This window comes from Cyphomyrmex costatus, unplaced genomic scaffold (genome assembly GCF_001594065.2).
Source record: "Cyphomyrmex costatus isolate MS0001 unplaced genomic scaffold, Ccosl1.0 scaffold182, whole genome shotgun sequence".
Classification (NCBI taxonomy): Eukaryota; Metazoa; Arthropoda; class Insecta; order Hymenoptera; family Formicidae; genus Cyphomyrmex; species Cyphomyrmex costatus.
The window spans coordinates 734,155-751,556 of NW_017275847.1; the positions used below are offsets into that span (position 1 = coordinate 734,155).

The 17,402-nt window shown below is 30.8% G+C and overlaps 1 protein-coding gene across 1 annotated transcript in view; it reads left to right on the top strand.

Moving 5' to 3' along the window:
- The window catches only part of dachs (unconventional myosin-IXb-like dachs), a 29,858-nt gene that overhangs the window by 7,042 nt on the left and 5,414 nt on the right, over positions 1-17,402 (top strand). Inside the window, 17 exon segments of the mRNA XM_018537769.1 lie at positions 586-936; positions 1,314-1,600; positions 3,590-3,761; positions 3,832-4,004; positions 4,249-4,408; positions 4,549-4,665; positions 4,872-5,107; positions 7,184-7,373; positions 7,713-7,990; positions 8,409-8,598; positions 8,909-9,080; positions 9,420-9,631; positions 9,964-10,226; positions 10,445-10,720; positions 11,735-11,834; positions 12,188-12,241; positions 17,084-17,202. Of these exon segments, the coding sequence (XP_018393271.1) occupies positions 586-936; positions 1,314-1,600; positions 3,590-3,761; positions 3,832-4,004; positions 4,249-4,408; positions 4,549-4,665; positions 4,872-5,107; positions 7,184-7,373; positions 7,713-7,990; positions 8,409-8,598; positions 8,909-9,080; positions 9,420-9,631; positions 9,964-10,226; positions 10,445-10,720; positions 11,735-11,834; positions 12,188-12,241; positions 17,084-17,202 (3,350 nt within the window).

The following is a 17,402-nucleotide window of genomic DNA, read 5'->3' on the forward strand; positions in this document are numbered from 1 at the left end:
CTATTGTATCTTAGATTAACGGTATCCGAAGAGCCATGTACAATTTGAGAGAATGTGCATAAGCGGATAAAAACTATAATAAGAAATGAAGTTGGGAACGAGAACATTTTTTGAAATGAGATCAAAAAATATATTACAAGTAAACAATATCCTGTGATCTTTACATACATCTTCGATTACATAATTCTGAGAAAATTTTTTCCTTGATTATTAGAATTCACAAATGCTTCTAAAAGACATTAAGTAATATTATTAATTAAAATATTGTAAACGAAATATAGTGTAGAGTAGAAGTGTTCCATTAAATTTTAACATTTTTAACATAATTTAAATTATTGAAAGAAAATATCTCAACATGTTTCCATAATTGCAAAAATTCTTAGATATGTAAAATAATAAACGTTTAATTGTAATATGCTTACTTTTATAATTTTACACATTACATTCTTATTATAAAGAAAAAGAAAGCAAGAGAGAGAGAGAGAGAGAGAGAGAGAGAGAGAGAGAAAACTGTTTTAAAGTACCATTGCATTTAATTATTGATATTATCATATATTAACGAAGCTTCCTGTTTGGTTCTTAAAGATGCTTCCTCATCGAATGAAGCAGTGCACCTACAGCAGCGTTTGCGGAGCCTCAGCACGGAACTGGTGACCCTGAGGAACCGGCTGCACGTAAGCCAACCGGCGAATGCATCAGGGCCGACAGGCGGTACCTCTGGACCCCTATCGAAGAGTCCGGAAAAAGGTGGACCCACTTCACCTGCACCCGCAGTACCCCCAAGAACCCTACCGCCCAGTGGCACGATACCTCATGGAATCGGTCATCCTGCGGGTCACACATTGACAGCTTCCGCAATTGTTCATCCCCATGTCAATCATGTTGGTGCAAACGCACTTAATCATAACTCAACCACAACAAATAACTTAATATCTGGTTAGTGCATGGACATCTGTTCCATTACTATAACCCTATATTAAGATTTTATGGATAATCTGCTATAAATCCTTATTATATATATAAACGTTAATTACTTAATAGAATTTCACACAATTCCATCATAATTCTAGAAATAACAAAATATCAACTAATTGTATGTAATTGTAACATTAAAAATATGCTCTTTCTATTTTGCTGCATTACAAAAAAATGGTATATCATCTTATTAAATACTAAACAAATAAACATTTCTGTAGAATAATAAAACAATCTATTGTATTTAAAAATAATTAATAGTTATCAACAGTATTATTATAATAATTAAGAGAAAATTAATATTTAAAAAATTTTTTTCGACATAAACTTTTTTTCAGATCTAGATCCTTCGAAACGTCACAACGGAGTATCTGATGATAGGATAGTCTCCTGTGTGACGGCGTTAGGATGTCTTCGTTCGCCACCAATTTCTAGCATTATTGCGGACGTAAAAAATGCAAAAAGTAATCAAACTCAGCATCGATGTCTCCCAAAAGCCACCGCATCTTCGCCCGGCCCTGCAACTTCCACGGCCTTCGACGACCTCATTCATCTACCTGGCCCTCTCACAGAAGATGCAGTACTTAAATGTCTTCAAGCTCGCTTCTGTGCCAAGCAGTATCATGTAAGATCAATGTTTTTGTTAAAAGTAGATAAGTAAAAATGGATAGCTCAACATTTGTAAAGCTTTCAAAAACTTGGCATCTAAATCTTTCATGGAGAGAAAAAAAAGATAAATGAAAATACAGGAATTTAATCTTTTAATAAAATATGATTAACTGTAGTTAAATAAATAATTAAACTAATTAATTAAAAATAAAATGTGCTTTATGCATTAACTATTTTTAGATAAAATAATTTTGCATAGAAAAATATAAGATTGATTAAACTTGTACAAAAATGTGCACAAGATTTCTTCTTTAAAATTTCTATACGCAATTTAGAATCAAGTTTATAATTCATAGAAACAAATTTTTATGTTATGTATATACAGATATTTTGGTGACATAAAAGTTCAATGGATTAAGTAGACATTTAATTTTAAATGTAATGACATGTAAAAACGATAAATGATTATGAATCAAAAGAGTTTTTCTTGTAATTTTAGACTGTAAATGTTCAAGGGGGGGATTCCAAAATCCAATCGTTTATAAATCTCACACATGTACACACACACACACACACACACACACCTGCGCGTACACATACGAATGACGTGTTGTGCCAGAGCGGAATGCAAAGAGGCGGTCTCGAATCATATTCGCGCAAGTACCTGAAATGTTGTGTTGGTATTGATGCTCGCAATAACACAACACAAGCACGGCCGATATATACTGCCATTAAGAATTCACCCTGTCTCTCGACTGGTTCGTGCATGCTACCCTGCCACAAGAAACCCACGCACAGGTGGCATGCACGCTCGCATTCCGATGTGATCGACCAGACCAGCTTTAATTTCACACATATTTCCCTTATATTATATGATTGGTTATATGATTCAATTAAATGATTAATTATGTAATCGAATTTCTTATCAACCATGATTTTCTTCAATGATTGCTCGAATTACTTCGAAAATATTTTTAACTTTAAAACTTAACATTTATGTTAATATTTAAAAAGGATGTATGTATTTAAAGTATAAATAGTATGGTTTAGAGTAAAACTTATTAATTAATGAAAACATAAACTTTATCTTAAATTTATTAATTATATTTAGTTAAAACATATTAAGTATCCGATTTTTTTAGTTGTAAACGAAATTTGGTGTTTACTACAATATCTTATCTTATGTCGTTCATCATGATGGACAATTCTTCGTACAGCAGGCTATCGACTTTTTATACGAAAGGTTCGGTTTTTTTTAGGCTATTCCTCGTTTAGGCGTTTTATCGAGAAACTCTTGATTTCTCCCTGATCTAAGTTCCCCAGGCAAGTGAAGATCTTTTTTCTCGTCGATTGCGGTTGGTTGAATACCTTGTTCAATTGCAAAAAACAAGTTAATTATATACTTACATAAATTTACTATACTGCAATTTGTCAGACTTCGACATTAAAAAAAGAACTTACAGAATTTCTTGACCAATGTCATTAATCAACTAAATATATAATAAAAATCAAATTATTTATAAACACTACAAATTTTTCCAGTTATAAACGTAGATTACAGACTGATAATAAATTGGTCACATTACAATTTACGAATATTAATTGTAATTATCAATTATAAATCTTAAAGAAAGATTTTATTATAATATTAAGAAATTTAAATATATATTTGAAACTTTTGATAAGTTATAATTGCTGATTTATTTTCTTTTATAAAAATTATTCTAAATCTATAATAAAAAGACTATAACATACTTGTAATAGATTAATTATTATTAATAAGAGAAATAATTAGTTGCTTAGATATACAAAGAAGCCTGAAACTCAAACATATGGTTTCTTCAAATATATTCCACACACACAATTAATATAATTATTTTATATTTTAATTTTATTATTTATATTTATATTTTATTTTATTAATGTTAAAAGTAATAATAACATTATAAGAAATTGAATTGATTAAATAATAGGTTTATTAAAAAAAATGAAAATATTATTCCAGACAAACGTGGGTCCTATATTGGTTTGTGTGAATCCTTATACAGACGTTAGAAATCCATTAACCTTAACGAGCACCAGGTCGGTACCATTAGCACCTCAGTTGAACAAGGTCGTCCAGGAAGCCGTAAGGCAGCAATCGGAGACCGGGTATCCGCAGGCGATTATTCTTTCTGGTAAGACTCTTAACAAACTCCATCTTTTTTCGTTTTTCGAACGTGAAGATTTCTAGAAGTTCTTCTGCAGGGACAAGCGGTTCCGGAAAAACGTACGCTTCGATGCTATTACTTAGGCAACTCTTCGACGTCGCCGGCGGCGGACCGGAAACGGACGCTTTCAAACACCTAGCGGCAGCCTTCACGGTCCTCAGATCTTTGGGCTCAGCGAAAACCGCCACAAACTCGGAGAGTTCAAGGATAGTAAGTTGTTTGCCTCGAAATGTATGAGATGAATATATAAGACAAGAGAAAAAGAGATGAGAAATAAAATTAAGAAAATAGCAAATAAAATTAAGTAATAGCAGAATAGTAAAATTAGAAGTTGGTATTATGAATCATAATATAATAAAAAACAATAAATATAATTACAATGGCAAAAATAACATTATTTAATAATAATTAGTAACATAAAAATTAGAATTACAATTTTATTACATCTTTTTAGGGTCATTTTATCGAGGTTCAGGTAACAGATGGTGCTTTATATAGAACAAAAATTCATTGTTACTTCTTAGACCAGACAAGAGTAATCAGACCGTTGTCAGACGAAAAGAACTATCATATATTTTATCAGATGTTAGCTGGATTGTCTCACGATGAGCGAGGTAATACAATTAAAAAATTATAATAATATTATAATATATTATAATTAATAATTATAATGTTATAACACACGTAACTATTAATCAAAAACAACTAATAACAATTTATTGCTAAGATATAAATTATCCTAATAATTTTACAGTTAAATTAAATTTGGAGGGATATAATCTCAAAAACTTGAGGTATCTTCAACATGGCGACACACGACAAGACGAAGCTGAAGATGCCATTCGATTTCAAGCGTGGAAAGCTTGTTTAGGTAACTAATATGGAAAAAGCATTGTAAAATTTAACTTTAAGAATGTTCACTGATTTTACGAGTCTTCTTGTAATACAATTAAATTAATAAAATTTAATTAATAAAATTTAATTTACTATAATTTTTTATTGCTAATATTGATTATAGTTTTTACGAAAGAAACACTATATATAAGTTTTCCATTCTTTATGTTTAATTTTTCCTAGGCGTTTTAGGCATTCCATTTTTGGACGTCGTAAGAGTGCTAGCAGCGGTGCTCATCCTCGGAAACGTCGGTTTTACAGATGGTCCTGGTGTAGAAGTTGGCGTAATTGGTGAGAACGAATTATCCTCCGTAGCAACACTCCTGGGAGTTCCACCGCCAGCCTTATTACGAGGGCTCACCTCGAGGACTCACAATGCGCGCGGCCAGCTCGTTAAATCCGTCTGCGATGCCAACATGGTAGTGCTATCAGACTTTCTTTATGAGATGAAACAGTGACGAATAATGTTCTACTTTGTTGTAAAATAATATTTGCAAATCAACAAATTCTTTGGATTCTCGTAATCTCTAACACGTCACAAATTTTTACTCTTAAGGCACTAAATATTTAAATTCTTTATTTAAATAATGTATTACAAAATTTGATTTTATATATAATTTGAAATTACAATATTTTATTTTCAATATATATATATATTTTTTATCTTACATATTATTGGCTCCATAAATTTAATACATCAAAAATGCTTATATGTGAATATCCGCGGATGTTGGTGCGTAAATTAAATATTCATAACGTGATAAATACAGTTCGCAACTCATTGGGATGTACTTATCATATATTTTTTGTATTAAATTTTTTAATTCAACAAATCTTTTTTACGAGTAGATAAGCCTTCCATGCAATATTATTCTCATACTTTTCAAATATATATTAAATTATTCTAAATGGTGATATTTTCTTGAATCAATTCTTGCATTCTAATTTTGACAGTTTAATTATCTAAATCATTACGCGCGCGTATATCGGACTTCTGCATATTAATTTTTCTATAACTTTATCTTATAACTTTTGAATTATAATGCATCGATTCTTTATTTCAAACTTTTAATTTTAATTATATATATAATTTGGTATTCTATTCTACATTTTATTTAATTCTTCTAATACCAAATATAAAAGAGTATAAAAGAAGGCTAATGAGCCGAGCCAGGTGTTACTATATGGAGGTAGAAAATAATAAAATCAATTCCCTAGATGTCACATTAATTAGAGAAGACAATAATATTATATTTGATCTGTACCAAAAACCTTCCTTTTCCAGTAAATATCCGCGTTTTTATTCTAATCATCCTATTGATCAAAATATTATTATTGGCATAGTGGATAAAATTCTAAAATTATCCCATCCAAAATTTTATCACACACAAAAAAATTTTGTGAATACGTCTAATATTTGAGTAAACACGGATATCTGATTAGTTTTATCTTTGCCATTGTTAAAAAAAGATTCAAGACATTGTTTTATTTTACAGAAAACTCATATGTTCAGGAGACAAAATACTTTTTCACGATTCCTTACATTAATTTCGTATCAGAAGAGTTCCTTCCAATTATTAAAAAACTAAAACGTAGTATTGCGTATACGATTCTTCACAATCTCAAAAATTTATAAAGACTGGCAAAGACTACTTGAACACTATGTCTCAATGTAGAGTGGTTTACAGAATAAACCACTACGCTAATTGTGATGCATCGTATATGGGCCAAGAGAGCCATAATCATCATCAAATGTCTGCAACACAAAGCTAAAGATATGTAACTGCACCGAAATAAGAATAAATATGTCATTGCCGTTTTCCGGAAAATTATAATTTTATTAAACTAGGGATGACCTGTTGTAATAAGATTGAAACGTTTGTATTGAATTCTGATTATATTACGTAGTAAATATGTTGTAAGCATTAACACATACACCTGACTCGGCTCATTAGCCTTCTTTCATATTTTGATATTTGAATTTTATTCAAATGGAGCCTATTATATTATTTATCATATTAAAATTTAATTCTTTTATTCTTTAACGGCGAATGAGGTTTAATGTGAATAGTTGGAAAATAAACGCGAGCGTAGCATAGCAGACAGCGCACTGGTTGCCATGCCAGAGGTCCCGGGTTCGATCCCTGGTAGGAACCAAAATATTTATGCTCGTGTTTTCTCTCCGAAAAGGCTGACAACCTCCCGAGAGTATTCTTACTTACGGAAAAACTTCTCGAAAAAATCCGCTGTGCGGCATTAAAAACTGTAGATCCTATATGGTTGTGAATAAGCATATTGCATAATCTTAGCAATTGAATAACCAGCGTGCGCACCACATGCATATAAGAAAAATATAACACAGGCCAGAGGCAAGAAAAAGAAGAGAAAAGTTGAAAAACTTTAATCGCTTTAATTTATATTATTATATTTTCATGATTTTTAATCAGTTAATTATTATTTATTATATTATTGAGCAAAGATGTTTGTTTCTGCAGTCTAACATGACCAGGGATTCGCTGGCAAAAGCCCTTTATTGCCGCACCGTAGCTACGATAGTAAGACGAGCCAACAGCTTAAAGAGACTTGGTTCGACTCTCGGTACCCTGTCATCGGATTCCAATGAATCTGTTCATAATCAAGCAGACGTTACCAGCCAACACGCCTCTACAATTGGCAGTTCAGCAGGTCTTTATTATATAACAATTATTATAACAAATTTATTATGTATTGTCTTAATTGTAATTTAATAGTTCCAAATAATGTTATATAATTACATAATTATACAATCTTGTTAAGCTATATTATTAAATAAAACAGAGTGATTATTACAATTAAGAGTTAAGTATTATACAATAATTAATTTAAAGACATTAATATTTTTGCTACAAGAATTCAACTTACTCATATTATATTTAGATCAGTACGCGGATTCCTAAATACTTAGATATTATTTCAAAACTTATGACATAAACTTCCTATTATATGTGTGTAATATAAAAAAAAATAAAGCTGGTAATTTTTCAGGGGGAACAGGATCTAGAAGCATGACTGCCCTGAATAATGCCGTGCGACACGCCACAGACGGCTTCATCGGCATCCTGGACATGTTCGGGTTTGAGGATCCTAAGCCAAGCCAGCTAGAGCACCTGTGCATCAATCTTTGCGCGGAAACGATGCAGCACTTCTACAACACTCACATATTCAAGAGCTCCATCGAGAGTTGCCGTGACGAAGGCATCCGGTGCGACGTCGAAGTTGACTATGTCGACAACGTGCCATGCATTGATCTCATTTCTTCCTTGGTAAGTACTTTGTATCGAAGACAACAACTCAGCAATCGTTGCTTATTTAAATATCTTACGTTCTCAAATAAACTTAAATTAACTAATACAAACAGTTATTTCTTGTATTGTTCGACATTGCGCTTATATGTATAGAAAATAATTTTATTAATAAATCAGAAAATATAAAGTTTTCTAAATTTTTATTTATATATATATAGATACATAAAATTTAAATACATAAAATTATTATAAAAATATCACGTTTCTTTAGTTTGATTATTAATTAATCCTCACAGTCAAATGATGTTGTTTATCGTCTTGAATGTCTATTGCTTTACTGCTTAGGAAATTTCTCTGTAAAGGTATGTTTGTTTATGTATTAATTACGTACGAGTTCATTAGATGTGTATGTATGTGTGTGTCACTTTATTTACAGCGTACCGGATTGCTAAGTATGTTAGATGTAGAAGGTTCTATACACGGAACCGCAGAAAGTTACGTTGCCAAAGTGAAGGTGCAGCACAAGCAAAATCCTCGGTTATTTGAACCAAGGACCGTTGACTGTAGATCTTTCGGTATTCAGCACTTTGCAGGAAGAGTCACTTACGACACTTCGGATTTCTTAGGTACATAAAATTTCTCTCTTATTGCATTTGATAATGATTCTGGAATATTATGAAATCTATGACATAAACAATTAATTAATAATTATATATATGTAGCATGATAATATCAATGTAACAATTTATGTGTGTGACATATTATTATATATAGTAATAATATAATAATTATATATATTAATAAAGGTAAATTACAATTATATAATAATTGTACTCTCTCATTTAATACACATAAATTTAAACAAATAAACCTCTTTCTTTGCTTAATTATCATATTTGATTCATATATCAAATTTGATTCATTCCATTTTTAAAGATACGAATAAGGATGTTGTTCCTGATGACTTGGTGGCGGTCTTCTACAAACATACTTGCAGTTTCGGCTTTGCTACTCACTTGTTTGGTAGTGAGTTGAAAGCATTATACGCGAGCGATACCGTACCTAGGGGTGTTAGTTTCCGAATATCACCAACTTCTCACACCGATCTGTAAGTAACAATGTGACGATAAAATATTATAAAAATTGATTATATTACCATGTTTTATTTTAATAAATATTATTATTTCAATGTTTACTTATCAAAGAAATCTCTTTTTTTCACATTTGATTTCAAATAATTTTTTTTCTTTTTCGGCAAAAATTTGGATTGTTGTAATTATCAAAGCATCCTCATTGATAAACTTGAAATGTATGCAAATAATTTCTACTGTATAATAATTATTTAAATAAGCCATTTAAATAAACGCTTTCATTAATAATCGTGATCAGTTGATTGTAAAATTTGAAAGAAATTAGTGCAGAAGAAAGTAAAAGTTATTCTTCACAGTTTAAATGGAGATGAGCCAATATCAACGTTGACGCAGGACTTTCATACGAGGTTAGATAATCTCTTGAGGACTCTTGTCCATGCTAGACCGCACTTCGTCAGATGCATCCGTAGCAATAGCACCGAGACACCAATGCACCTCGACAGGGGAGTTACGATGCGCCAAATACGTTCATTGCAGGTTCTGGAAACAGTAAACCTTATGGCAGGAGGTAAGATAGCACAAAATTTTATTTTAATAAAGAGTTAAAATATTCAAATTTATTATAAAAATCTTTATTTATGTAATAATAATAAAAAACTTTTATCACATTAAATAAATCAAAATGAAAACGGAACCTAATATATGATAATTACAAAATAATATGTTACATGTTTATAACATATAATTATAACTCATAAGAAATTAATAATAATTATTCACTTTTTAATTTTTCCTTTATAATTTATTAAAAATAGTTTTATTTAAATAAAATAGCATCATTTGATCGAATTTAATTACGATAAGATCTTGAAGCTAATATATGTGCGATTCTTTATACAGGATATCCGCATAGGATGCGATTTAAAGCCTTCAATGCGAGATATAGGTTGATCGCACCCTTCAAACAACTGCGTCGCGCCGAAGAGCAGGCTGTCGAGGACACAAAATTGATTTTACAAAATGCGCAGCAGCTAAAGAGTAAGTTTGGCGCCAGCACAAGCTGGGCTGTCGGCAAACGGCATATTTTTCTCAGCGAAGGTATCAGGCAGCAACTTGAAAATCTGCGGGCAGAAACACGAAAAAAAGCTGCTACAGCAATTCAGGTAACCATACTTTATCTTTAACAATTTCTCTATTTCTTCTCCAACATTTTTTATATAAATTTTTTCTTTGTCAACATTTAATAAAAATAACTATGTTTAAAATTTTGTTAGATAACATTTGAGACTACAGAGTGTGATGTTTATTATCTAATTGTCTCTACATCCAGAAGAAGAGAAATGGAATTTTTTAATTCAGTTTGTTTTAATTTTATTTCCAGACTACGTGGAGAGGATGGCGCGTACGAAAGAGATGGCCTTTGAGAAGAACAACCGTAGGAGTAACATGTGGCATTGGCCAGAAGAAACCTCAACAACCACCTACCGGAACCAATACCGGAACCGTTCAGAGGAACGTCACTGCTGGTACAGGAACTGGAACTGGCACTCGTCCAAGACCGCAACCAATCGCTGGCACACCTCCTCCTGATCCATCGGAGAAATGCGCCGATCAGAAGATGATCCAACAAACTTGTACACTTTTTGGATTGGATTTAGTAAGCACCGAAATAACATTATTTTACACACACAAAGAGAAAAATGACAATTCAAAGAAATATAAGAATATATAGTTTATATATATATATATATATATAAACTATATATTCTTAGATATTTAAATATATCCTTTAAGTAAGTATATCCTTTTTTTACGTTTTAGTTATATATTTTTAAATCTAAACATTGTATTATGTGCTTAAATTAATTCTCACTGTTGACCGGGATTGTCAATATTTATTTGTGCTGTTTCAACATGGCCGAAAGTGACTGCTTATGACAGAATATTCATGGAAAAAAGATCATGCTGTGCATTTGATGGGATCAAGTCGGTGTCGTGTACTATGAGTTGCTGCAATCGAGTCAAACCATCAATAGTGAATGCTACCAACGTCAATTACTCAATTTAAATCGAGCACTCAAAGAAAAATGCCCGCAATATGCCAAAAGATATGATAAAGTTATTCTTCTCCATGACAACTCCAGACCACATGTTGGACAACCAGTGAAGGAAATCTTGAAGGCACTTAGATGGGATGTCTTACCTCACTCGCCCTATTCATCAGATGTTGCTCCATCAGATTACCAGTTGTTTCGGTCGATGCAGCATGATCTTTCTGAGTAGCACTTGTACAGTTATTTCGAAGATATCAAAAAACGATTCAATGACTGAATCGCCTCGAAAGAACCTGAATTTTTCTACCGCGGAACCTATTTGTTACCCAAAAAGTGGGAAAAGGTTATAACTTTCGATGGACAATATTGTGAATAAAATATCAGGTATCTTTTTGATAAAATAAATTCGAGTTTTTTAATGAGAAAAAAACAGCGAGAATTAATTCAAGCACCTAATATTAGCATATTAAATGCTTCGTATATTATGACAAAACATTATAACGAAGCATTTCATACTTTAAAATTTCAGTTAGAATCGCAAATTTTGCGCAAATTTATCGTAAAATGTTGCAAGAGAAAACTTTCTAACTTAATATAATCCTTCTTTTATCATACAGGAACGACCGCCACCTGTCCCTCCTAGTAGATCCTACACCGTGACCGGAAACACAAAACTTGGTTATCCGCAAACCAGGATTATGAAAATGCCTTTTCCAGGTAGGAAATGTCATTTAAATTAGTTTGGAAGATAAAGTATTAATGTAATATAGAAATGTGTGTACATGAATAGCTATTTGATTACTACTCTTTTTATAAAATATTAATTAAGTATTAATTTATTTCTTTATTAAATGATTAAACAATTAATATGAATATATATTATTAATATTAAATCAATGCTTATAGATACATAGATATTTTTAATAAACACTGGACTTTTAAATTACTAATTTCATTTTTTATTTTATCTAAAATTATATATTTTATATATTGTATATATAATTATATAATATAATAACGTTTTGAAAAATATTTTTCCAAGTATAATTTAATACATAATATATTTTCAGAAGAGGGCGAAGGTGAAGTAGTCTTGTTGAAAGGAGAAACGGTTTTAGTCGTAGGTGCGTCGCCCAGACGAGGCCATCTTATTGTAGAGCACAATAATACTACATTACACGTGCCGTATCAATTCATGGAATTGAAACCCTGTAATATTAATGTTTAATGATATAATAATATTTATTTTGACTCCACTTTTAAAGATTTGAAAAAAAAATTATTTATAATATTGTTTTCTTCATATAATTTGAGAAGTATATTTGATTAAATTACTTCATAAACGTATTTGTATAGAAATAGTCAGAAAAGTAAAAAATAATATAATTTCACTCTTATATATTTCTAATAGAAATACAATTGTTACATATTATTCTGTATTTATTTATCGTCTATGAACTAACTTAGAACAAAATCTGGACGAAATAAACATAAATTATATATAGACACACACACGCTCGCGCGCGCGCGCGCGCGTGTGTAAGTGATATACATCTAAATTAAATAAGCTTAAAAGGTCAATAATAATTAATATCGTTCTTTCAAGAATCTATTTTCATTTGATCTTATTAATTATTATTTCATCGTTTTCATTTGATCTTATTAATAATTATTTTTTATAAATGTAAATTTATCATTCTTTTAAAAAAAAAAATAAGTTTGGCCATAGAGGATTGATAAAATAAAGTTATAAAATCTTCTTCAAGAACTCGATCTGTAGAACTTTTGACTATTGTATACTTTCCATGTAAGTTTGCATAATCTCGATCATTCCTGTCGTCTCCCGTCTGCCAATTAATTGCCATAAGATCATCTCAGAGTACGCCGGCAAAAGTTAGGGTAGGTGATTAGTATTAAGAGAGTGCCGGCGGCATCACTCGCGGTGGAGTCAGCTCTAAAGGACAGTGAACTTGGTCCTCTAATTAATTACACCTCCTGTTAAACGAGCTTAACGCGGAAGTCACAGCGGCCGTGCTTATCGCTCATTTCAGACACGGCATGCTGACTTATCCTAAGCTGTTCGTCTTCCATGTAGATAAGATTCTCGCGAAGAAGTCTAAGGTACCTGATAAGAAAAATGTAAGCCAAAAATGCAAGGATAATAAGTTAAAGTTGAACGAGAGAAACAGTATGTTTTTGAATTGTATTGTAATTTATATTAAAAAGTATATACAAGATTGAAGAAGATCGGTTTAATTAGATGTTAAGTTAATATTTTTAATAAATTAGCAATTAATCCTTTTTGAAGTACTATATCCTAGGAAAAAAATGTTCCATATATAATTATATAAATTATATAAATTATGTAAAATTATATATAAAAATGACATATTTTATATATAAAATTATACATATATAAAATACTTATATATACTATACAATTTTTTCATGGGATTGACATTATTTTAAATGTTTAACAAATATATTTAATAATAATTTTGAAACTTCTACTGGGTACCTTTTGTAAAAAAAAGCTATATATACTTCGTTATTTTTTCATTTCCAATGTCTATATTCACTGCTAGAATGCTAACGCTTCGTGAAAATTATAATTCACTTCATTAGATTGAGGAGCAACCTCTACTTAACATTAGATCTAGACACGGAGATAACCAAACAAAACGCATAATTTTTTTAAATATTTTTTAAAAATATATTTAATATTTCTTCTTTACATTTCATTAAAAATATTTTATTTAAAATAATTAAATATTTGTAGTGCTTACAGTTATTTTTATCAAGTACTTTACAGACTTATGTATATGTAGAAATATTTTCGAAAATAATGAGTATATATATATATATTTTGCAGGTTTACGGATTATTCATGTAACTTATATAAATATATGAAATACGCACATTTTCACTTTCCTCTCTTTCTCTCTCTTTCTCTGCCTTTCCTTCTCTCTCTCTCTCTCTCTCTTTCTCTCTCTCTCTCTCTCTCTCTCTCTCTCTCTCTCTCTCTTTCTCTCTCTCTCTCTCTCTCTCTCTCTCTCTCTCTCTCCTTCTCTGTCCTTTTTTTCTTTATCTTTCTCTCCTGCGTATATTAAAAAAATATAATGATTTTATTATATTTTTCACCAACAGTATTTGTTTTAAATTTGTAGTATTAATTAGAGAACACTTGCCGCAATAATATATCTATACTATAAGATTTACGCTAGTTTATGAATAATTATAGTCATGATACTGAATCTGATACTGTCACCACAAAAAGATTCATTTTGTAGATATATAATTCTTATTCATTCGTTAATTTTAGAATAAACTTAGGAATCAAAGAGTAATGAATTAGAAATTCACATCAAATATGTTAATATAAATATTTTGGAAGGTGTACGAAGCTGTATATAAAGATTTAATTGAATCAAAAGTGTGGTTTCAGATGTCAGAACAATATAATGCATATACATATATACATACATATATATATATATGTACAATTAATTGTATATCAAAGAATATAAAAATCAAATATATGTACCTTTAAAAAAAGGGTAATTATAATAGATGTTATCGAATTTTTTCCAGTTTTCCCGCCATTATCTTTATTAATTTAATTAAAATAAATTTAAATTAAATTCTTTTTTTTTTTCTATTTCTGACATATATATGTTCATTATTAGGCTGAATCAATTATAGATAATGGAATAAAGTATAAGCAAGAGAATTACAATTTAAAAACAAATTTTTTTAAAAATAAAAACAATAAATGCATTTAGAATAAATGTCCAATAAAATGCAAATACTTAAACATTGTTCAGAAAAATGAAATGTATATAAAAAAAAAATTTCTGCGTATATTAAATAGTTAAATGTTTTATCCAGATTCGATTTTTATAAAGACTTATATTTTTAAATAATAAACAAAGAGATTACATTCTAGTGTAAATTTGTAGGTTTACAAACATACATAAAAGAAAATTGTTTCTCTTAGTGTAAGAATTGCTTACCTAGAAAAGTAGAAATTCAAAGAAATTGGAAATTCTAGAATCTCGCGTATGTTTTGAGCTTACCTGTATGTTGGAATGCACTGGCTTTGATGCGCAACGCTAAACACGTACCGCGGAATTCATCTCACGAACGAAAGGAGCTTTATAGCAAGACGGGAGATGGAGAAGAAGCGTCGCGTACCTCTTCTGTGTTCTTACGTAAACAGATCTTTAAGCTGGCCTTGCAGCTCCAACATTGACGTGCACCACGCATTTACAGAAACTGGTAAAATGTAAGCTCACAGTGATTCATACCTCTATATATATATACACACACACACACACACAAAATATTTGTTAAAATACACGGAATGATTTAAATATAATAAAATTTTTTAAAAACACACGATTTTTGAATAAAAAAAAAGAAATCATTTAGATCTTATCAATGTTGCCATTATAAACATAAAGAAATAATTCCTTGATTTTTATATCGATATAATAAAAACATTCTTTACAAATCTTAATCTTCAATTTATTCTCTCTTTATAAAATAATATTTTATATTTTATTCAAATATTTTTTTTTAATCTATACTGATGTTTCATAAGTTTAAGACTAAAAATGAAAAATAATACGAAACTGGGCGGGGGGGGGGGGATGAGCACATCAATATCAAAAATATAAATATAATATTTTTTTTTATCATCTTAATCATTTTAAGTTTAATCACAATATATTGTTCAGCTATAAATTGGTACTTCCAAAAATTTTTTCTGAATAAGTTACATCAACGGAATATATTGTATGTACCGGAGAAAGAAAACACAAAATTCTCGCAGAAAGCGAGAGGGCAAAAACCAGGAATGAGGAACGAGATCGCGTATTCTACGTCAGGGATTCCAAACGCCGCGCCGGAACGTGCACGACGCAGATATGTGTTTCTCGTTTTGTGAAAGCTACGAAGATAACGATATTGAATCGCAATGCCTCGGACATCGTCGTTCGACCGTCGCGATCCGCTCGAATGCACCCGACTGACCCGCTTCCGGCATCGCCCGGGGAATCCCAAGAAATCCTAGCAGACGGAGAACTACTGTGATCGACTCTGACACCTTAGAACGAGAAATCAATTGGAATCATATAGAGTGATTTCGAAAGAAACATTTTTCAATTTTTAATTTACAATATTTTTTATTTATTATTTATTTCTCCAATAATTGTTTAAATCGTTAATTTATCGAATATACAAATTAGATTAGTACGTTGAGTTCAGATATATATAAATTTTCATAAGCTTATAATATATTTTTATGTGCTATTCAGATATTTTTTTATAATAAATAATAAACAATTCTTTTTGATTTTGATATAATTTAGTAATTTTCGCGTAATTTGTATTTTAACGATAGCACTTTATTTCGTCTACTGCAACTATTACACAACTGCAACGGACAGCTTAAGTTGTGCAGCGAGAGTAGCAGCGGCAGGTGCATCGTCTTTCGCCTTTAATAACCAATTCGTGCAGCCGTCAAGCTTTCGAACTTACCACAAAAGCTCGATTGTTCCATAGAACGTCGGGAGATGTAAGAACGAATTCGCGAATCTCTCGCGAGACTCCAATCAAAAACTGCATAATATCGCGAATATTAAATTTTTCACCTTGTCCTCTTTATCCTTTTTTCCATTTTCTCCTCCGATGCTGCTATTTGAAATACTTTTCTAAATATACGTCAAGATAAATATTGACGATAGGTAATTTAATGTTGATATGTTGATTGGTCCATATTGTTAATAAAACGTCAAGAAAAAATTAAATTTTTTTTATCTCTCTCTCTCTCTTTATTCCATAAAATAAAAAATAAAAAATTGTACATATAAATCTTATTTGAGCTTAAAAAGATGATCAATACAGTATTCATACACGTATATAAAAGCTGAGCATAACAAAATTAATTTCTCTTCTGTAGCAAGCAGCTATGGCCAATAAATGCGTCGAAATGCCGAGCGTCCTGCAAGGCGATTGCAATGGCATGCTGGAAACCGATAGACGGCCGATTGAAATGGTAGCGGTCGACGTTATTTCGGCTCTGGTCACGTGTGTATGTCGGGAAACGCGCTTGTTTCAAATTCGATCGCACCCTTTTCCCTGGGTGTCACAACACGCAAACAAGCAGCATCGTTACAAAAATTCTGCTATCAAAACCGCAATCGACACCAGCATCACCATCCAGTATTGTCATCACGCCTGGATAAGCTATAATTTCAATTACGTCAAAGCAAGTACGTATAT